Source organism: Anopheles stephensi, chromosome X (genome assembly GCF_013141755.1).
Source record: "Anopheles stephensi strain Indian chromosome X, UCI_ANSTEP_V1.0, whole genome shotgun sequence".
NCBI lineage: Eukaryota > Metazoa > Arthropoda > Insecta > Diptera > Culicidae > Anopheles > Anopheles stephensi.
Window position 1 is genome coordinate 21,180,165 of NC_050201.1, and position 23,878 is coordinate 21,204,042.

General features: G+C 42.4%; 3 protein-coding genes across 9 annotated transcripts in view; 1 reads left to right on the forward strand and 2 right to left on the reverse strand.

The window, feature by feature from the left end:
- LOC118513984 overlaps positions 1–23,878 on the reverse strand; it is a 493,738-nt gene that overhangs the window by 260,335 nt on the left and 209,525 nt on the right. The gene's annotated exons all lie outside the window — the stretch shown is intronic.
- Positions 9,497–9,969, forward strand: LOC118514136 (histone H3.3C-like). Its single transcript, XM_036060736.1, has 2 exons — positions 9,497–9,518; positions 9,581–9,969. Exons 1-2 carry the CDS (start codon positions 9,497–9,499, stop codon positions 9,967–9,969), a joined length of 411 nt encoding a protein of 136 aa, XP_035916629.1.
- The window catches only part of LOC118513701, a 64,685-nt gene continuing 60,591 nt past the window's right edge, over positions 19,785–23,878 (reverse strand). For all 7 annotated transcript variants that reach the window (XM_036059872.1, XM_036059863.1, XM_036059839.1 and 4 more), the window contains one exon: positions 19,785–21,381. In XM_036059872.1, the coding sequence (XP_035915765.1) occupies positions 20,053–21,282 (1,230 nt within the window). In that variant the 5' untranslated portion in view covers positions 21,283–21,381 and the 3' untranslated portion in view covers positions 19,785–20,052. The remainder of the gene's footprint in view (positions 21,382–23,878) is intronic.

The window sequence follows — 23,878 nt, forward strand, 5'->3', positions numbered from 1 at the left end:
TCCCGCATCTGATTAAAGGGCAGTCAGCAATCTGCGATTATGTGGCAAATCCTTCGAAATCAGAGGTCATCAATGTCAACACGGGCAACATCGTGATCAGCACAGACCAATGGTACATCCTAGATTCGACATGTGGTATTCATGGGCGAAATCTTACCGGATCAATATCAATATCGTACGACTCTTGCGATATTTTGACTAACAAGACAATGGTTTCGACGCAAGTAATAGACATCCCCGGATAACAACAGTTTATCCTGGTCCTGGAAATGGTCTGTAAGCAGTATCATTAGCACCCCGTTATTGGTACTGATAATAATTTCGGTGTATGTGTACGTGTCGAAAAAGAAAAGTAACGTCAAGATACAAATCAACGCGATGCCAGATACTCAGACTCCACAAAATAACGGAACGGAGACGTCGTCGACAAGTAGGATGATGTTAGCATCGGAGTTCAAGCCGATCACGATGCAAGAACTGTTTCGTACGGAGCCTCAAATTTAGGAGGGGGCGATATTCAACATCGGCAACATACAACATCATCAGCAGTACTCGACGACGATGTAATCCAACACCGCCTCGACCATGGGACGATCAACATTTCGACGCCTCAGCATTCCGGCCGGCCAACGCTGCTCCGACCGTGAGACCAGCAACCCGACGCCGGAACATTCCTAACGTCACGTGGCCGAACCAACTCCTTGGTGTGACCGTGACCTCCTCCCCTTCCATACCACTCCTATATCCATTACTGTAAACTTATAAACATAAAAATAATTATAAAGTCAGTCCTAATCGGACCCTGCAGCAAACAAGAGGCGAATAAAGCGGATCATCCCCAACATAAAAACATTTTTGAGTTTTAACTCACGCAAGCAGAACATGGGATTTATTTTCCTGGATATACAGGGGGCATTTGACTCAGTATCACCATACAAGCTGAGTCAAAAATTAGAAAATGTGGGGCTGGGTCCCAAGTTGCCCAAGGGTCCTGCTTGAGCCCCCTGCTATATAACTTCTATGTCAGTGAAATAGATTCTTGTCTAGCACCAAACTGCAGCATTAGACAATTGGCTGACGACGGCGTCATATCTTTTGCAAGCAGGGACGCCGCCGAAATACAACTGGCTTTACAAACCACTTTGGACAACCTTGCCGAGTGGTCTGAAAACCTTGGTATCAAGTTCTCTGCAAAGAAAACTGAGATGGTAGTCTTTTCTCCTTTTAGCGACACGACGAAAAACAGGGAGAAAAGACTATTTGACCCGAAAATTGATGTCTTTTTGTACGGTGAAAAGATATCAACTACCGACAATTTTCGATACCTTGGTGTTTGGTTCAATTCAAGGCTAAACTGGACTACACACATCACCCATCTGGTGCAAAACTGCAGTAAAGGAATCAACTTTCTAAGGACAGTCACAGGATTCTGGTGGGGCGCACATCCATCAGACGTCCTGCGACTGTATAAGACAACGGTACTATCCGTGTTGGAATATGGAAGCATATGCTTCCATTGGGCATCCAACACGCATATCCTCAAACTAGAAAGGCTACAGTATCGTTGTCTTAGACTCGCACTAGGGAGCATGAAATCCACACACAACATGTCCCTAGAAGTGATGACCGGAGTGATGCCGCTAAAACTTCGTTTTGAAATACTGTCGCTTCGCCTTCTAGTCCGTTCTTCAGTATCAAATCCCTTGATCGAAGAAACTTTTGGCGCTACCTAGCGCTCCACAGGCATTAAACCGTGCTGCCCTTCCTGAGACCTACAGTTCCCTTTTAACAACAGATTCCTCGTTGCACGAGGAAATTAAGACCATACCGAATGATCTTCGCCCGATGGTAGTTCCGGGCATTTTCAGGGAAAGATATGGCCATTTAGTCCAAAGAAGCCAGTATTACACTGATGGATCATCCTCTAAGGAAGGCACCAGCTTAGGCGTTTTTAGTGAGTCCGCCGAAGCATTTTTCAAATTGCGGGAGCCGTGTAGTGTCTACACCGCAGAACTAGCCGCAATCTTGTACGCACTATTGATTATAGCAGCGAGACCTTCGGATCAGTACTTCATCTTTACAGATAGCCTTAGCGCTATCGAAGCACTACGATCCCCGAAGGCTGTTAAGAGTCAGGATTTCCTTACCATGAAAATCATAGAATTGCTTGGCTCCATGTTCGACAAGGCGTTCAGGATTTCGCTAATTTGGGTACCTTCTCATTGTGGAATTCCCGGCAACGAGAAGGCAGACTCACTGGCCAAAACAGGCGTCCAACAAGGCGTTTTTTACGACCGTCCGATCTCGGCCCGAGAGTTTCTTCGTCTACCACAGCCACTTTTCCTGTCTCGCTGGCAGAGCATGTGGGAGGCGGATGATCTCGGGCGATTCCTTTTCTCGATCTCTCCGCAAGTGTCTCTGCGGCCTTGGTTCGGTGGGCTCTCTGTAGACCGGGCATTCATACGCATGATGTCTCGACTTATGTCGAATCATTTCGCGTTGAACGCTCATCTGCAGCGTATAACTCTGGCTCAGACGAAGGTGTGTGGCTGCGGTGACGGATTTCACGATTTGGATCACCTTTTGTGGTCCTGCGTGGAGTTTGAAACCGCAAGACCCTCCTTGTTGGGCGCAGTCGAGGGCATCGACAGACGACCGGGCACAGAAATTAGAGAAGGGTTGGCGACCAGAGACCTCGCATACATAAAGCTCATCTTTCGATTCGCCAGAGACAACGGTCTTATCCTTTGATTCCGCATCCCCATCTTTCTACCAAACCATATCCGCCATTCCTTTTTTGTTATTCGTTGTGTTGTCTTTGTCGTAAGTGTTAAGTGTTTTTTTGTAGTGCCACGGGTGATCCGTTGACGAAGCAACAGCATCCGGGACCAAAGTCGACACTATCGTTAGAAGAGAGGCAGACTTTTCTGCAATAGTGTTCTTCATTTCTACCTAGCCTTGATGGAGCGAGTTCGGCCTTGTTGGCGTTGGTTTCGGAGGTGGTCGGCGGGTCCTTCCTCGTTATTAGCAGAGACCCTGCTGTTACAGAGGGGAACTCGCCGATAGCTTCTGAATTCGGTGCTGGCTTGGTCGAGCTTGGACTATCACTGCTGGGCAGTTTGAGGAACACTATACAGAGGCAAATGTTTGTGCTGTCCAAAACGCTGTGTTTTTTTTTGTTTAGTTTTGTTTCACTCTCCAGATCCGATACACGGATGGATGATCCGTTTACACACCACACTACCATCAACACAATACCGCCAGGAATAGTCCCGGACCTAATCATTGCTACAAATTCTACAATAGACCTGGATTTCCACACTACAATCGCCACACACCCACAACCGAGCATGCCCGGGATAAGGCTTAATACCAGGGAGGAAATGCCTTGTTAATTTCTTTGTGATTATTTTGTTTTCGACATTTGTATTTCGTCAGCACATGCGGTGCTGACAATACGGCTCCTAGCCGTGATAATTAATAAATAAATAAATAAAATAATAGTATTTTCATTGGGGTACGAGTACACACTTCCTTCTAAAATCAACCGTCAATAAAGAAAGACGTGAAGCAGCATATTATTTCTTATATATATATATATGTATATATATATATATAGATATATATATATATAGATATATATATATATATATATATATATATATATATATATATATATATATATATATATATATATATATATATATATATATATAATTTATGCAGTTGGATGATTTCGACTTTATTATTCGGTGGTCCGATCCAATCTGATTGTAATTTTACAACTATACATTTGCTTAACCTAGCTCTTACTACTACATTTATAAATAACGCTCTTAATCTAACAATAGCTTATATACTGTACAAGTACGCGTGTTCATAACTGCTTCCTCCTGTAGTTCTAATCGTCCCGATTAGAATTTACGCTTAATTTTTGACTTATGTAATTTTCTGCCATTACCATCAACAAAAGTTTTCTGGTTGTCCGTTTCTACCACAGTTTCTTGGAACATATTGCTTTTTTTATCTCTGATTCCCTGTACTCTTTGATAGACAATTTCGTCTTTAGATAGAGTGGGTTGATTTTCGCGTGAGAGGTTCCACTGAGATAGCATTTTGCGTTGCGTCTTCTTTAGTTGATAAGTAACCTCATCGTATAATTCATCGCGTTTTTGAATGATTTCTTTCATTCTTATTGGCCTTTCCTCATTATCTTTGATTCAAAAAAATATCTCACTTGGTTTTAGATTTGTCGAGGTGTGGATTGTTTCGTTGTATAGTGTGCTAGCTATTTTGAATATTTCCTTCGATGATAATCTTCTAAATTTGTCTTTCTTCTTCTTCTTCGATGGCACTACAACCTCGAAAGGTCTTGGCCTGCCATTTCTGGCTTTCTGTGACTGGTTTTACCCATAGGAAAGTAGTCAGCCCTGCGTACGGGGAGGCGGTCTGGATGGGATTTGAACCCCGGTCCTGCCGTGTGAAGACCGGCGCCGCTGTCGCCTCGGCCACCGAACCGCCCCATATATTTATATATTTTTCTTTAATACATCTAAATATTTCTGCTAGTGTAGAGTGAAAACTTTCTACAACTCCATTTGTTTCGCTTCTATTCATAGGTGTGAAATACGTTTCGATACCAATATCTTCCAATAAGCCCCGTATTTCAATGGATTTAAGCGATGGTTCGTTATCGCTGACCATCATTTTGGGTCTTCCGTAAATGCTTATAACTTTCAAAAGCGCCTTTCTGGTATCCGGAATGCTTCTAGATTTTATAGGTATGATAGCAGCGAATTTAGAGAACTTATCTACCGCAGATAAGAACATGTCGGGTTGGGCTATGAATATGTCGATATGCAAAATGTCCATTTGCTTTTTTGGTAATGGAGATTCTCCGATGGTTATTCTATACGGTTTACGGTCGTATTTAGCGGTGTTGCAAACCTTACATAGCCTAATAAAGTTCTTAATTTTCTGTTTCATGTGCGGAAAGAAATATCTCCGTTGTATTACCTTTAGGTTTTCCCTAATTCCTCTGTGTGCTTCGTTGTGTATCTTTTCTATAATTGTATCTTGTTCGTGCGCCTCTTTAATATCTTCTAGCATAGTGTGAGCGATTTTTTATCCTGAACGTTTTACATCGATAAAAGTGTTGTTTATAAACTTTCTGTATCGTGGGTATTAGCGTAGTGGGACAGTAAATACAGTTAACTTTCTTTAAATCCATGAAGTTCTGAAAAATTTCGACAATCTGTTGTTCCGTAAATTGAGCCTTTCTAATAGTTCTTCTGTATGTTCTAGGATAGACGAGTTCAATCGTATGATTTTCAGTGGAAGAAATGAGCAGGATGATTTGATTGGAAAAATGATTAACTGGGAGTAATGTCATAGGAATGAATTCGCTGTCGTCTGTGTCGGCTGAGTGAATAGTAGCGTCCGTTGAAAGATTATTTTCGTTTGCGTTCACTTCGATACGAGATAAAGCGTCTGCTACGACATTTTGCTTTCCTGCTCTGTATTTAATATCGTAGTCATATTCCTCTAAAGCAAGCCTTCCCCTGATTAATTTACTATTATGAGTCTTCAGGTTTAGTCCATAAGTCAAAGGTTGGTGATCCGTGTACAAAGTGAATTTCCTACCGGTAAGGGCGAAAATAACTACAACTCCATACAATTGCTAACAATTCCTTTTCTATGGTTGACAAATTTTCTTCAGATTTTGAAAGGGTGCGGGACGCAAATGCCACGGGTTTATCATTACCTATTGTACCTTGAGACAGTACAGCTCCTATAGCATGATTTGACGCATCGGTTGTAAGGATAAATTTTCGTGAAAAATCAGGTCGTTGCAATATCGTACCGCTGGTTAAGATGTTTTTGCATTTTTCAAATGCTTCGATAAATTGCTTAGAATGTCCTATAGATTCGCCCTTCCGTAAGCAGTTTTTTAACGGCTTTGCAATTCGGGCGAAATCCCTGATGAATTTCCTATAGTAGCCTACAGCTCCCAAAAAGCCTTTTAAATCCTTTTCGGTTGTAGGAATCGGCCATTGCTTAATAGCTTTTATCTTATCTGGGTTGGGTTTAATACCTTCAGGTGTAACAATGTGACCTAAGAATGAGACTTCTTTCTGCAGAAATTGACTTTTCGATAGTTGGATTTTCATGTGATATTCTCTCATGCAAATGAAAACCTTTCTAACGTTTTGGATATGTTCCGTGAGGCTTGTGGAATAGACAATGATGTCATCCATGTAAACCAAGCATATTTTGCCTATGTGCTGTCTAAGAATATTATCCATCACGCGTTGGAAAGTGGATTGCGCGTTACGAAGCCCAAACGGCATCTTTAAAAATTCGTAGTGACCGTGATCAACAGAAAAAGCTGTCTTGGGAATGTCTTTCTTATCGATTTCAATTTGATGGTAACCTGCAGCAAGATCCAACGTGGAGAAATAATTTGAACGTCCGAGTTTGTCTAATATTTTGCTAATATTTGGAATCGGGTATCTGTCTTCAATCGTTTTTGTGTTCAATTTCCTGTAGTCGATGACAAGGCGCCACTTAGGAGAACTATTGAGAGATGATATTTTAGGTACAATCCATATTGGCGATGACCATGGGCTGTTAGATGGTCGAATGATTCCTTGTTTTAAAAGATCCGAAATTTGATCTTGAATTTCTTGCTTATGGCAATATGGATGACGATATGATTTGCTGTACACGGGAAGCTCATCCGTAGTTATAATTTTATGTTTAATAGCGTTAGTAAACGTTAGTTTATCTCCTTCAGTATAAAAAATTTCATTACACTCCTTTAAGAGTTCAATTAGTTTAGATTTTTCTTCCTTATTTAAATGTTCTAGATTTATACTATCCGTTAATGATTCTGATTTGTAAATTTCTTTAAATTCAGAAGGTTTAACTGCTTCAAAATTATTCATTTCAACATTGAGCTTCTCATTGGGATTTACGGCTGCCAAATTATTAGAAATGTTCTTCAGCATTACTCGTGTTTTATGATTGCTTGAGCTGTAAATTCCCGGAAGTATTACTACATCTTCAGACAGGAAAAAATTATTCTCGATGTAAAAGTCGCCATTTGAAATAGATGTAGTTATTTCGCACATAATTTCCTCGTTAGCATTAACCGTTTGTGTGTGAGTGTCCGGGTACTTCCTTTGCATATTTATTACCCTAGTTCCTATTTTCAGTGTATTGGTTGCACAATAAATTTTTGTATCCAGTTCTTGTAAAGTTTCGTATCCTACTAATCCATCGAAGTAGGAATGAAACTTGAAAATAAAGAAAATAGCTTGTTTACCGCTTCCAAATAGTGGAAATGATACAAACTGAGTAACTTTATGCAAGCCGTTCACATTGTGAACGCACAAAGGATGACAAAAATTTTTTTGAAATGCCTTTGCTTTTCTAGGAGAGATGTAATTCTTATTCGATCCCGTATCAACCAAAAGTTTCATCGCTATTCCATTGTGCGTAACTATGATATAGGGTAAGTAATTTTTATTTATTACGTTTTGCTGTATGGGTGCGTGATCGGAAACAAAATTTTCGTTATCGGTACATTGCAATTCTTCCGCATGAAATTGTGGAGGACCGGTTGGGACAAACGTTTCGTTTTGGTAGTTGTACGGAGGATGCCGGACAGTACTTTGTCTCGTTCTTTCTGAACCTAATTCCATCGGTTGAGGATAAGCACTCGTACGACTCTGCAAACTTTGAGGTCTTGTAGTGTTCGTGTTGGCTCTATGCGCATTCGAAGAGTATCTGTCATTGTGTACCGGCAATGCACGAGTATCTTGATAAGAATCATTTACCGCACGCGTGTGAGTGTTACTTGTCCTCTTCCTATAGCCAATCTCCTCAACACACGCATCGAATGCTTCACGTAATGTGTCGGGTTTACGGGCTCTAACTATCCCACCAATAGGTTCACGTATTCCGCTCAAAAAAACGTGAAGTGCGTTGGCCCGGTAGTTTGCTATTCTATCCTCACGCACATTCGCTTCACTTACTTCAAATTGCACACTGTTAATAAGTTGCGTTAGTATTTTGATCACATCGTTATAAATAATTCTATTGAAACACTTTGCTTGAAAGTGAAAAGTTCACCTAATAACTTTTGACTATTCCTTCTTTCTCCATAGTGATCTATCAGGGTTTCTTTTATGGCTTGCCAGTCGAGTTGAATGCCGTGAATCACTAATATATTATCGGCTTCGTCTATAATTTTCGCTCTTATGGCTTGAAGCCACATTGGGTAATAAGGGGTATCTCTTACTGTTGAAACAAACGGCATCAAATTATCTACAGCAAGTAGGAAAGAATTTAACTTAAGTTTATTACCATTAAATGGTAAAAGATCGCGAATCGCTTGGGGAATTTTCATCGAACGTATTATAGCATCTGCTTCTGCTATCATTCTCGACACAGCTTCAGTTTGCGGTTGGGAAGGGGAATGAATGGGATGCTCCGGATTCATTTTTTCGACTTCAATCACTATTTTCGTATTAACACTATCCTCTTACGGTTCAATAAGCACTAACTTCCAAATATGATTATTCCTGGAACAATACTTAGCGTAACAGGTTGCAGGTTTGTTCAGGTTCGTTCAGGTTACAGGCTAATACGTCATTTAGCCAAGCATTTGGGTAGGTTTGCTGACCGCATGCGATGTGCCCATAAATCTCCGATATTCTCTCGGGGAAGGTTATTAACACCGGAACACAAAACGCTTGGTTCAGTATCGGCTGCGCCAGTTATGAAGTTGGATAATTTCGACTTTATTATTCGGTGGTCCGATCCAATCTGATTGTAATTTTACAACTATACATTTGCTTAACATAGCTCTTACTACTACATTTATAAATTACGCTCTTAATCTAACAATAGCTTACTGTACAAGTATGCGTGTTCATAACTTATATATATATATATATATATATATATATATATATATATATATATATATATATATATATATATATATATATATATATATATATATATATGTATATATAAAATACATATATGTCCCACACGCACACATATCACATACACACCACAACGTCACTACGGGACATAACATGTGTGAAGTGAACAATTATCATACAATCGACACCCCAGGCCAACACAGAAAGAACGGTGTTTGCAGCAGAAGCAACCAAACCGAAGAACAGAAGTAACAAACGGAAGACTGAACACAGAAGGATGTTGGCTCCACCATGATCGAATCAAGAATGTCGTTTATTCCACCAGACGGTTTTATGCACACCGACATGCTCAATGGTCATATATGTTGACATATTACAGTGCAAGGTGAGTATATCTGGAGTATTTTTTTTTTATTCATAAAGAACGGCCTGGCCGTATTGCTGAATATATCTGGAGTATTACACATGCATTAACATTCGTTAAACTTTACCCAAACCGATCGTGTCGAAGAGCATCAAAACGTTGAACTGAAGGGAAGATGGCCCTTACCAAGCAGACCGAAGAAATTCACCAGAGCATCAAAACGTTGAACTGAAGGGAAGATGGCCCTTACCAAGCAGACCGAAGAAATTCACCAGAGGAAAGGCTCCACGGAAGCAGCTAGCTACGAAGGCCGCTCGTAAGCGTGCCCCATCGGCCGGTGGCGTCAAGAAGCTGCATCGTTACCGGCCGGGTACGTTCGCTCTACGTGAAATTCGTCGTTACCAGAAGTCGACGGATTTGCTGATCCGTAAGCTGCCGTGCCAGCCGTTGGTGCGTGAAATTGCACAGGATTTCAAAACGGATCTGCGCTTCCAGAGTGCTGCTGTGGCTGCTCTGCAGGAAGCCAGTGAAGCCTACTTCGTGGGTCTGTTCGAGGACTCGAATTTGTGTGCCATCCACGTCAAGCGCGTCACGATCTTGCCTAAGGACAACAAGATGGCTCGCTGCATCCGTGGAGAGCGTGATTAAAGACATTTACGACATTGACGCAGAAAATCATTCATTCAGAAGTTCATTTATTCATACATTTATTTATTTATTTGTTTGTTGATTCAGTAATTTATTCATTCAGATTTTTTTATTACATGGAAACTTCATACTAAATTAAGTATTATTATTAGGAAAAAGTTACCCCCGCAACACAAATAGTTTCACAGTGATCCTAGCGCTTCCAGGAGAAGAGGATAGGAACAAAAAAAAAATCATTGATGTACCAAGAACCAAAGTTATCTTTGAACATAAGTATCCTTTTTGATAGGAAAATAAACAAAGCACGGATATCAAAACAGTGCACAATGAGGTACTAACTCAAAGGAGGGAACTGTAGAAGACATTTGCAATGCAAACATCGTAATTAGGGTAAACCAACGAGTAACGAACAACATAAACCTCATAGAGCTCAAACAGAAAAAAAACAATAGAAGAAAACCCAACAAACAAAGAAACATTATTTAAAAATATAAGCATTATAAAAAATATTAAGTATTTTCGAAAAACTCTCGATCTTAAATCGATTGCGGCTTCGCTATATAGAAAAAACCCGGGCGTTGCCGATGTGTTTCGGATGTGCCCTAATAAGGTCAGGGCCACCGCAAAGGACCGGGCTTAAGCCAATGTCATTGCGGCTGATCCAGATTTTGTGGAGCACTACTGGGTTTATATCCCCGGTAGTATAGTCGAAATTACCCGCGTAAACGAGGACTTCGATAACCCGGAGGAGGATATTCTGATATTAGGTGTTGGAGGTTTCCAAGCACCAGACACCCCAAAAGTAAAAGTGCTGGAAGCCAAAAAGCTTTTCAAATTAAACGCCTCGTCGAAGGACAAGAAAAAGTATGTTTTGACCTCCTCCCTCCGGATTACGTTTGAGAGGAGGGTACTCCCGCAGGCCCTCATTTTTGAAGGTCTCCGGATACACATCGGACGGCCATACGTGCCAAAGGTGGCCACTTGTACAAAGAGCAGCCGAATTGGACATGCCGAACCATTGTGTACCCACAAAACATGTTGCGGTAAATGCAGAGGAGCTCACGCTGCCGAGGAGTGCAAAACCCCATCCCAGAAATGATCGCATTGTCGGGAGTAGTGGCAAGAGGTTGGATTGTGCCCTGTGTACCGGAAACTGCAAAAGGAGCAGATCGGTAGCCGACAGGGCACGCGGCTCTTACAGCGACGCTCTAAAAGGAGCGATCGCGTCGAACCCTTTTGCAGTTTTGGGTACAACTGGCTACAAGCAGCCCAAGAAGAAGCGATCTTCTCGGACCGAAGCTCCGGTGGAAAGCCTGGTTTTTCCGACGGAGTTCACGAGCTTCCCGAGAACTCCCACCCCGTCTCTTTCCGAGATCCTTGAGTCCCTCCTAATGACCCTTAACCTCCCGCAGCATCTGCACATGATCGCTACTTGGGCCCTTCCTTTCCTGAAGGGGATGATCAAACAGTGGCTGGCTCAATGGCCATGCTTAAGTATGATGGTCCGTTTGGATGATTAATGACTCCTACGGCTACTATCATACAGTGGAACTGTAGGAGTTTGCTTGGCAAGCTAAACTCCTTTAAAGCATTAGTGGGTGAACACAACTGCGATGTGTTTGCCCTCTGTGAAACTTGGCTATCGGATGAAATTAAACAAACCTTCCCGGGATATAATATAATCCGTGAAGATCGCGTTACTAGGGGTGGGGGGGTACTGATTGGTGTTCGAAAGAGTCACACTTTCACCAGAATACCCACCCCTAGACAAGAAATGATAGAAACTGTCGCAGTTAAGGCAAAACTGGGCGTTCTTCACGTGACAATTGCATCCATCTATATCCCCCCGATAACCAATAATGAAAAAGAAAAAATTGAAAAGTTCAAAGAGGATCTTGGAAATTTAGCAGCGGTCTTGCCTGGACCGCTTTTGATCCTGGGAGACTTTAACTCCCATGGAATCGACTGGGGGTGTGATAAGGATGACATTCGCACTCCTATCATCCGAGATTTCTGCGACCGATTTGGGTTTTCGATTCTAAACTCAGGAGAGGCAACTAGGATGCAGACACCTCAAAGTAGGGCGAGTGCACTGGACCTGTCTCTATGTCCATCAGCAATGGCCCTGGATTTTAGTTGGAAGGTGATCCAGGACCCTATCGGCAAAGACCACTTGCCGATAGAAATTTCCTACATCAAGGGAGGATGTCCAGTAGAAGGAATCCCCGTTAAATGTGACTTAACGAGGAACATCGACTGGACGAGATACGGCGAATTAATAGCCGCTTCGCTTTCACTTGACTTGGAAGATTTGTCTCCTGTCAAGGAGTACGAAAAACTTGTTTCACTGATAAACAAGTGCGCCCTTGAGACCCAAACAAGGCGCTCCCACCAAGCAAGGACATTTAAAAAAAAAACCCCTCCTTGGTGGGACAAGGATTGCCAAGCGGCTTTTGCCAAGAAGCGTGAGGCATTTAAAGCCTTCCGGGACACGGGCTCGAGGTCCTTATATGAAAAATATAAAGGACTAGAGAGAACGTGCAAAAACCTGTTGAAGGCGAAGAAAAAGGGTTATTGGCGTAGATACGTCAATAATCTAGACCCCGCCACTTCACTTAATTCGCTTTGGAGAAAGGCTAGAAGGATGCGAAACAGCAACAACATCAATGAGAGCGAAAGCTTTTCTGGCGAGTGGCTGTATGAATTTGCCCACAAGCTTTGTCCCGATTTCGTTCCTGCGCAAAGCTTTACACAACATGCGCCTGGTAGTGACCCTAGGATGGATTCACCGTTCACAATGGTAGAGCTATCACTTGCTCTCCTATCAAGCAAAAATTCCTCCCCAGGTCTGGATCAGATTAGTAGCAAATTGCTTCAAAATCTGCCCGACATAGGGAGGAAGCGTCTGTTAAGCATCTTCAACAATATGTTGGAGGTCAACAGCGTTCCGCAAGAGTGGAGAGAAGTGAAAGTTGTCACTATCTTGAAGCCTGGCAAACCGCCATCAAGACACGACTCGTATCGGCCGATATCGTTACTGTCGTGTCTGAGGAAACTCCTTGAAAGGATGATTCTTTTCCGGTTAGAAGAATGGTTGGAATCAAACAACCTTCTCTCAAATACCCAGTTTGGTTTTCGTAAAGCCAGGGGTACTAATGACTGCTTAGCCCTTCTGGTAACAGAGATAGAGCTTGCTCGTGCACGCAAGCAGAACATGGGATCTATTTTCCTGGATATACAGGGGGCATTTGACTCAGTATCACCATTCAAGCTGAGTCAAAAATTAGAAAATGTGGGGCTGGGTCCAAAGTTGAATAACTTTCTGTTCAACCTTTTGTCGGAGAAAGCTATGAATTTCAACAATGGTCATGTTCAGCTAAAGCGGACCAGTTTCCATGGACTAGCACAAGGGTCCTGCTTGAGCCCCCTGCTATATAACTTCTATGTCAGTGAAATAGATTCTTGCCTAGCTCCGAACTGCAGCATTAGACAATTAGCAGACGACGGCGTCATATCTTTTGCAAGCAGGGACGCCGCCGAAATACAACTTGCTTTACAAACCACTTTGGACAACCTTGCCGAGTGGTCTGAAAACCTTGGTATCAAGTTCTCTGCAAAGAAAACTAAGATGGTTGTCTTTTTTCCTTTCAGCGACACGACGAAAAACAGGGAGAAAAGACTATTTGACCCGAAAATTGATGTCTTTTTGTACGGTGAAAAGATATCAACTACCGACAATTTTCGATACCTTGGTGTTTGGTTCAATTCAAGGCTAAACTGGACTACACACATCACCCATCTGGTGCAAAAATGCAGTAAAAGAATCAACTTTCTAAGGACAGTCACAGGATTCTGGCGGGGCGCACATCCATCAGACGTCCTGCGACTGTATAAGACAACGGTACTATCCGTGTTGGAATATGGAAGCATATGCTTCCATTGGGCATCCAACACGCATATCCTCAAGCTAGAGAGGCTACAGTATCGTTGTCTTAGACTCGCAGTAGGGAGCATGAAATCAACACACAACATGTCCCTAGAAGTGATGACCGGAGTGATGCCACTAAAACTTCGTTTTGAAATGCTGTCGCTTCGCCTTCTAGTCCGTTCTTCAGTATCAAATCCCTTGATCGAAGAAAATTTTAAAGCGCTTCTAGAGACAGGTTCTAAGAGCAAAATCTTGAAGATCTATGAAGATTTTGTTGCCCTACAAGTGCATCCTAGCGCTCCACAGGCATTAAACCGTGCTGCCCTTCCTGAGACCTACAGTTCCCTTTTAACAACAGATTCCTCGTTGCACGAGGAAATTAAGACCATATCGAATGATCTTCGCCCGATGGTAGTTCCGGGCATTTTCAGGGATAAGTATGGCCATCTAGACCAAAGTAGCCAGTATTATACTGATGGATCATCCTCTAAGGAAGGCACCGGCTTCGGCGTTTTTAGTGAGTCCGCCGAAGCATTTTTCAAATTGCGGGAGCCGTGTAGTGTCTGCACTACAGAACTAGCCGCAATCTTGTACGCACTATTGATTATAGCAGCGAGACCTTCGGATCAGTACTTCATCTTTACAGATAGCCTTAGTGCTATTGAAGCACTACGATCCCCGAAGGCTGTTAAGAGTCAGGATTTCCTTACCATCAAAATCATAGAATTGCTTGGCTCCATGTTCGACAAGGCGTTCAGGATTTCGCTAATTTGGGTACCTTCTCATTGTGGAATTCCCGGAAATGAGAAGGCAGACTCACTGGCCAAAACAGGCGTCCAACAAGGCGCATTTTACGACCGTCCGATCTCGGCACGAGAGTTTCTTCGCCTACCACAGCAACTTTTCCTGTCTCGCTGGCAGAGCATGTGGGAGGCGGATGATCTCGGGCGATTCCTTTTCTCGATCTCTCCGCAAGTGTCCCTGCGGCCTTGGTTCGGTGGGCTCTCTGTAGACCGGGCGTTCATACGCATGATGTCTCGACTTATGTCGAATCATTTCGCGTTGAACGCTCATCTGCAGCGTATAACTCTGGCTCAGACGAAGGTGTGTGGCTGCGGTAACGGATTTCACGATGTGGATCACCTTCTGTGGTCCTGCGTGGAGTTTGAAACCGCAAGACCCTCCTTGTTGGGCGCAGTCGAGGGCATCGGCAGACGACCGGGCATAGAAATTAGAGAAGTGTTGGCGACCAGAGACCTCGCATACATGAGGCTCATCTTTCGATTCGCCAGAGACAACGGTCTTATCCTTTGATTCCACATCCCCATTATCCTACCAAACCATATCCGCCATTCCTTTTTTGTTATTCGTTGTGTTGTCTTTGTCGTAAGTGTTAAGTGTTTTTTTTTTGTAGTGCCACGGGTGATCCGTTGACAAAGCAACAGCATCCGGGGTCAAAGTCGACACTATCGTTAGAAGAGAGGCAGACTTTTCTGCAATAGTGTTCTTCATTTCTACCTAGCCTTGATGGAGCGAGTTCGGCCTTGTTGGCGTTGGTTTCGGAGGTGGTCGGCGGGTTCAACCCCGTAATTAGCAGAGACCCTGCTGTTACGGGATGGAACTCGCCGATAGCTTCTGCCCTACGAGACAGTTTTGACCGTTTTCGAACAAAAGTGTTCTCTCTGTCTTATCGTTCTCAGTTATTCCCACGCTGAGATAGCAACGCGAGAGATCGCGAGTACGACGGCGGCTTTATTTTTTCTCAGTCAAGAAACGGTCAGAGATTTGACCGTACAAACTCATACGCTGCACTCTCATAACCGGCGGTTCTGTACATTTGTGTGCGTGCATGTTAACCGATTTTATTTTCTATAACGCGTCGCTGACTCTTCTTTACATTCTTCATCGTATTTTACCTTCGTTTAGTGTTATTGTGGTTTCATGTCAACTTGCGAACAGGCAGAAGTTTTGTGTGAAGTTTATGGTTTTATGTGAACATTTTGATTTTTTTTTAAAAATGTCGGATATAAAACGTGCACGGAAAAGTGGAAGATTTTACCGGCGGTCGAACAAGTTTAAGGCGCTGAATCCATCAGTTGAAATCGGACAAGAAGCGTCACAAGCTGAAACATGTAAGCCCATGTTGTGCTCAATGCTGTTGACAAATAATATGTTGCGAACGCGACAAAATAAAATTGAGCTAAACTGACAGGCATGCAAGAGTTAGATGAGAAACTTTAAATAACTAAATATCTTTGTTTAGGATAAATTCTCACCGGAAAATATTATCTTAGGAAAACAACCTTAAGTCACAGAGAGGCCTCATACCGTGAGGAAAACGAAAGTATGGTGCGTTATTGGAAATATCAAAAAGGGGACAACATCCAGACATATGGAAATTATAAATAAACTCAAGCCATGTAATAAAAACGAAAGTGAAGAACATGGGCCGAAAAGGGTTAACACTAGAACACAATGCATACATTGTCATTGCGCGATTAGTTTCATGAAAGAACGATCAACGCACGGTCGTAGGGCAGTGAAGGAAAGACCAACTTGACGAATAGAACAAACGACGCGCAGGCAATAGGCAATAGGAAAATAGGCATACGCACTTGAACCACAGATGCGCGATGCATTACCCGTGGTCATAAAACGATAGGGTAACAATTGCCAGATATTGTTACATTACAGACCTCCTACACTAGCCGACGCCTGGCAGGGGTCAACGCATCAGCATACCGAATTAGGAAAAAGGAGATCGATGTAATGCTGTTTCATGTTCTTTTTCCCACGGAATTTTAGTATATAAGACAGTTTTTTTGAGAATAAAAATTGACTTGTAATCCAAACCTCAACGAAGAAACTTGTGTTTCATTGTTGGGGTATCCATACAGAATCGGGAAAGTTTCACCTTTGCCTTCCCTCCGGAAATTGGTTACGCACTTTGGTGTCTCCCCACTCCGTCGGAAGAATTAGGCGAAATTAAGCCAAGCGAGAACCACGGTTAGATACTTCTCCTGGTTATCCAGGAAAAAAGGCTAATCGTCTGATCGAGCTACGGCATTCCCGTTGTCCACGCCGAGTTAGTGTAGTGCGAGTCCGCTGCTAAAAACTTCTCCTGGTTTTCCAGGAAAAAAGGTTAGCCGCCTGATTCAAGCAACTCTGACAAGGCCAGGAATCTGCGCGGAGATTTCCCGAATCGATCACTCCTTCGCGTGGTCGGTTCAACAACGGTTCGTTATCGAACTAACAAATGGTGGCTCCAGAGAGGAGTTGTTAATATCCGCGCGCGTTAACAACTCATTCGAGCGAACTTACGTTCGTGGTGTGCTGTCGCCAAAAGAACAGCCTCTAACTGAACCCGCACCAAGCAGTGCTTCAAAAAGGTTCAGATTCAAATTCTGCGCTCGTGAAAAATAAAGTGAATTGCAGCGAGTGAAACGGTTTACAATTAATACACGTAAGAACTACAGTGCTATAAGTGAACCGATCGAGTGCCGTTGCGATCATATCAATGTTCACAAGTGCAGAACAAAATCGGAGAGCATCATTGAGTGCCAGTGCGTGATATAAGCTTTATATAAGCAATAAACACGGCTCCGAACTAACCCATACCAAAGGGTAATAAAGTTCTTCCAAAAAGGTAGAACTAAACGGAGTACGTTATTTTACTATTCGAGAACAATAGTGTTACAATACGGCTCCGGAGTGAACGAAAAAAGTTCACATCCGAAACAAACTCGAAAGTAACTTTAAATGTTTAGCGAAGACGTCTATGCTTACGAAAGAAATCGTGTTTAACAATCAGTACGTGGACAACCGCGGAATAATAAGTTAACCGAGTGAATGACGTTTCGATCGTTTTAAAGTGCTCGCGTTTAAATAATTGAGGACATAAACACTAGTGCATAAAAGAAACTTATCAGCAATACGCACGTGGGAAAAAGTTCTCGTAGGGCGTATCTTAACGGAGTAAGTCAGTGACTATCGGCGCAGATGGTTTTTTAGTACGACTCCGGAGTGAATTATCAGCGAGATCGAGACCACATTGAACTACCGGGCACGTCAAGGAAAGGTAACACCGAAAACGGTAAGTCGAACTTTCTTATCTATAGCTCAGAGTAGGAATTTTAAAGATCCGCCGAGATGCCTTATAAATTTACCACGAACACTTCCGGCAGTTGCCGATTGTGCGTGGCGGAAGACACTTCCGAAGAAAGCATGATTTCATGCTATGAATGTGATAGGTGGTTTCATTTAACATGTGCCAAACTAACACGTAAACCAAAGCCGGAAGAATGTTGGCTTTGCGTTAAATGTCAAAAAATAGCGTACGAACTTAATAGATTGCCCAAAGAATTTGCTAGTAAGGATACAGAGGCTATGTTTTCAAGACTATTGCTTGGTCAACAAGAACAATCGAAAGAGCAATTACAAGAATTTTTGAAAGCAGTAACAACTATTGCGAGCGACAAACAAGGATCGCCGCACATAGAAACGCTATTGAAAAGACAATCGCTTATGCAGTTGCCGAGATTTGGAGGGGATCCTGTAGAATGGCCAAATTTTAAACAAACATTTGATGATACAAATGAGGAGGGAAGATTTTCTAATTTAGAAAATTTAAACCGCCTTAAACAGGCCTTATATGGACCAGCCCTCAAAAGCGTTCAACAATTAATGCTGGATTCTTCAAACGTGCCAGAAATAATTAAACGTTTAAAAAACTCCTTCGGAAGAACAGATTTAGTGTATCTTGAACTACGTAATAATCTGTATAAAATCCGAGGAGATTCCAAGAGCATTGTCGTGGAAATGGTAAACGCTTTAGAAAACCTCATTCAAACAGTAAACTTGATGAGGGAACCGGACTACCTGAAAGATCACACTCTGGTGTTGGAGTTGACTGCTAGGCTACCACACCAAATTCAGGAAAAAAGAGCCCAGTATATGGCTGAAGCGGAATCACCGTTAAGGGTTCAAACTTTAGATAACCTATGCGATTGGCTGAGACCTTTCGCTAAAACGGCAAACATGCTAAAAACGATATCCGCACATACCCAACGTGGAGGCGTTCATCTTCACGAACAAAAAATCCCATACAAAGGTCTTCAACAACCAATCAAAAGGGGTAAGGATTTCGAACAGAATTCGGAAGCTGCTAGCAAATGCTTAATATGCAATAAGCTACATGAAACGATCAAATGTTATGCATTGGTCAATGAGGTGCCATCTGAGCGAATAAAAATTACTCAAAATAAAGGGTTATGTTTAGGTTGCTTGAAATCTAACAATCATACAATACATGATTGTAGATCCGCGCAAATATGCGGGATAAATGGATGCACCGATAAGCATCCATTCATGTACCTCAAAATATTGAAATCGCAGGAGTAAACAATCATCAAGAACTAGAAGCAGCGTCATCAACGCATTTCCAAGTGTTGCCAGTTGAATTAATAAACGGCAATCACAAAATAAAAACCTATGCGCTTTTAGACCCAGGTTCATCCTCAACCCTATTAGAAGAAAAAGTTGCGCGTCAACTTAACCTAAATGGGGAAGTAAAACCGCTCCAATTACTATGGACACAAGGCAAACAAACTGAACACGTTAAAAGCCAAAACGTGGAATTAAGAATCAAGGGTCCAACTAAAAAGGGTTTTCAACTGAAGAATGTGAGAACGGTTAAAGATTTGAAATTACCTGTTCAATCTTTAGATTATGATGATCTAAGCAAAAAATATCCTCACCTTGCTAATCTTCCTGTTTCAGGATTTCAAAACATTCGACCCACTATAATGATCGGCTTGAATAACAATCATTTATTGATGGTGTTGCGAATTGCAACGCCTGACCAGCAATCAAAAAGAAGGCGAGTGGATTCTTTAGTATACTTTACTTTATTTTGCGAAACTAAAAATTCGTCCGCTTGGCCCGCTGGTCAGGATCAAAAAGAAAGGACCTTTCCTCGTTATCTCGATCGTCACGCCAGACCACGTCATCCTTCGCTTCGGGTCCGTCCGCCGATGTCGTCCGAAGCAACGCGCTCCCTCGTGGCCGGTAGCACAAGCTGACAAAAGGCGCGCGTGCCGTCCTCCAATGATCTCGTCGTTACCATAAAGTGACAGTCCACCAGTCGTTTTGCTGTGCTAAACGATAACCTTTTGCGCGACGTTTAGCGTGACCAGCTTAACCACCGGCCTCTCCAGCGTTGTCCCGCGTGCTGTCCTTACGACGACCCGACGAATGATTCCATCTCGAGACGGAATGACACTTTCCACCCTTCCTCTCGGCCAACAGTTCCGCGGGTTGTTTTCGTCAACTATAATAACGACATCTCCGGGTTGGATCGGTTTATGTGGTTCAAACCATTTCGTCCTTCTTGTCAGGGTTGGCAGGTACGATTTTACCCACTTCTTCCAGTAGCCATTCATCCTGGCCTGCACAGCTTTCCAATTCTGCTGCAAGGCCGCGGGAGAATCGTCATGCAGAACCAAAGGTTTCGTCCCTGCGGAAGATCCTAACAAGAAATGGTTTGGGGTTAACGGCTCATCATCCTCACCATCGACCGGAACGTGGGTAAGCGGGCGAGAATTTAGCATATTCTCTACTTCGATGAGCGCTGCTGTCAGTACCGCGTCCGTGGGGTGCCTCTCCTTCAGGGTGCGAGTCAGCATCCGTTTAACCGATTGAATCATTCTCTCCCATGATCCACCGAAATGGGGAGCTGCCGGGGGGTTGAACTTCCACGTTGGGTCGGGCGGACCGAACTCGATGAGGATCGCCGAGTTGACCCGTTCAGCTGCCTCTCTGAGTTCCCGATCAGCGCCAACAAAATTAGTACCTCGGTCGGAGATGATCTCGATCGGCGTCCCACGACGCGCCATGAAGCTGCGAATCGCCATCAGACAGTCACTGGTAGACAGTGACCGCACTACCTCAATGTGGATCGCTCGAACCGTCAAGCATGTAAACAAAACGCCCCAACGTTTTTCCGTCTTCCGTCCGTTCGCAACTATCATAGGGCCGAAGTAGTCTATTCCCGTGTATGAGAAGGGCATCATATATGCAGCAAGACGCGCAGCTGGCAGTTCACACATCTGCGGCGAAACCGGACGAGCATACAGCAACATACACATGTTGCACTGCAGACGTACGTGTCTGCACACCGACCGAAGAGCTGGAATATCGAATCGTTGTCTCACTTCGTTGACCACAGTCTCTTGGCTCCCGTGCTTGTAGCGGCGATGGACGTCGTCGACGATTAACTCTGTTACGCGGTGTCTTCTCGGTAGCAGGATGGGTCGCTTTGTCGCCGGATCCACGACACGGCAACGGTCAATCCGGCCACTCAATCTCAGGATACCATCTTCGTCCATATAAGGGTTCCGCTTGAACAGCACACTGCTTCTGGGTATCAGGTTCTTCCATGAAGGCGCTGCGGGTGTCTCCCGGTGCCTTTGAAGTAGGGCGTATTCCTCCGGAAATGCATGATAATGGTTTCAATCATTAAAAAATTAATGATGATAATTTTAATATAATAAGGCGGTATCATCCGAGAATGGGTGAACCTTTATACAAAAAATCAAATGAAGTTGTACAGCGGCCGAATGATAATTATTTAGATTTTTGACACGGCATTGACCATATTACTGTTTGCCCGAACAGGAGGAAATATGTTCTTCTTTTGATTAGTTTTGTGAATTACAAGGGTACCAGGAGCAGTCCGGTAGCCGATGCCATAATGGATGCGATCTTCACACGGCAAGATCGAAGATCAAATCCCATCCGGACCGTCTCACCGTATGCAGGACTGACTATCTAGCTACGGCTTAAACCAAATCACATGAACCCAAATGACAGATCCAGACCTTTCGAGGCTGTAGTGCCAAAGAAAGAAAGAGTTGCCAATTAGATTAGTAATAAATGACTGCGTCGTAGAGTTTTTTTATTTCATCCTGCAGGAGTGGATACTTTGACCAAAATATGATATATTTTATTTTCAGGCTGCAAAAAAATACTTCATACAATGCCCCGAACCGGTATGAGCAGTGGAATATGGTATCATTTCACCATTCTGGACGATGGAACTACAGCCAAATGCCGATATTGTCAGGGACAGCTTCGTTGCAGAAATCGAGCAAGTTCCAATTTAATTAGACATATGAAGCAAGTACATCCGACTATACCCCTAAATAGAAGCAACCCAAATAACGTCCCAGCAATTGAAGTAGAAGATTCATCACGTAGCATGGAACTACCACAACCACAACCTCCACAAGAAATAGCAAGAGTGACAAGCTCGTTAAACTACTCAATACAGTCATTTTTTAGTTCTGATCGTCCGATACCAGCTGAAACCAAACGAATCCTTGATAAAATGCTGCTTTATGCTTTGTGTAAAGAATGCTGTCCATTCTCACTAGTAGACAGTGATTATTTTCGAAAATTTTTAAATGGTCTTCACAAGCACTATGTCCCACCGAGTAGAAAAACAGTTACACATGCTTTACTTCCTAGTGCTTACAATGAATTATTTGAAAACGTAGTAACAAACCTCAAAAGTACGAATGCAATTTCCATTACTGCAGACGGATGGTCCAACATAAATAATACTAGTTTCTACGCAATCACCGCACATTACATAGATTCAGAAGTTAAACTACAATCATTTTTACTAGAATGCTCAGAGTTCAAAACAAAACACACCGGAACAGAAATTGCAAACTGGACAAAGCAAATACTTAAAAAATTTCAAATTGAAAATAAGATAGTTTCCATAACTACCGACAACGCGTCTAACATAAAGTCAGCAGCAGCTGAATTAAATTTTACACACATTCCCTGCTTCGCCCATACCCTGAATTTGATAGTACAAAATGCAATCAATGTATCTATTAAAGGCACTGTAGAGGAAATTAAGAAAGTAGTCATGTTCTTCAAAAAAAGTTCAGAGGCAACCCGTACGCTGATTGAAACTCAAAAAAAATTTAATATGCCAGAATTGACACTGAAACAAGACATTCAAACCAGGTGGAATTCTATATACGAGATGATGGAAAGATTTTTTTAAAACAAAATTGCCCTGGGAATATGTAAAGATACATTAAAACTAAATTTCAATTTCGAAACAAAAGATTGGTTGTTGGTAGAAAAATCTATTAACATTCTTAAATTTTTCGAAGAGGCTACACGACACGTGTCAGTAGAGAAATCAGTAACACTATCAAAAATGGGACTGCTTATAAGGCTTTTACAAGATCAGGTGTTACAATTTCGTAATAGTGACGTAAACTTGGAAACGAGCGTAAAAACCTTAGCAGATGAGTTGTTAAAGGGACTGCAAACCCGATTTGGAAATATGAAAAAATCGAAACTAATATCAAGACGTGGGCAATTTTGTTAGACCCACGTCTTAAAAAACAGGCATTTTATAGCGATACTTCCATGTACAAAGAAACATATGACTCCATAATCAATTATTTTATATCTAATTATCCGGAAACCATAGCTACACCAGTGGTACGACAAAACACTGATTCCAATTCAATTTTCTTTAAGTTCCTAAACAATGTCAATGAAAGTGAAGAGATATTTGATGAAAGAAGTTCCGTTGTTGCTGAGCTGGACAGGTTTTTGCTAGTACCTCGATTACAGTTCGAGGAAGATCCACTTACATGGTGGAAAAAAGAAGCTACAAATTTTCCGAAATTGTTCAAACTTATACAGCATACATTCTGTATCCAAGCTTCATCCGTTCCGTGCGAAAGAATTTTCTCGAAAGCAGGACAAATTTATAGCGAAAGACGAAACAGACTTGCTCCAAAACGGTTAAACGAGACTCTTTTCATTCTGCACAATTCTCCATAACTTTTTGTATTTTTTTTTTGAAAAACATTTTGCAGTTTCATGCTATTTTTCATTCAGTATGTTAATAATTACTATGTACATGTAAATCAATTTTGTGTTTCGATA

What these genes read in the sequence shown, in the direction of transcription:
- LOC118514136 (XM_036060736.1), top strand. Translation starts at nt 9,497, where the DNA reads ATGGCCCTTACCAAGCAGACCG. An exon ending in GGCCCTTACCAAGCAGACCG is followed by an intron (nt 9,519 to 9,580) that starts AAGAAATTCACC and finishes TACCAAGCAGAC; the next exon opens with CGAAGAAATTCACCAGAGGA.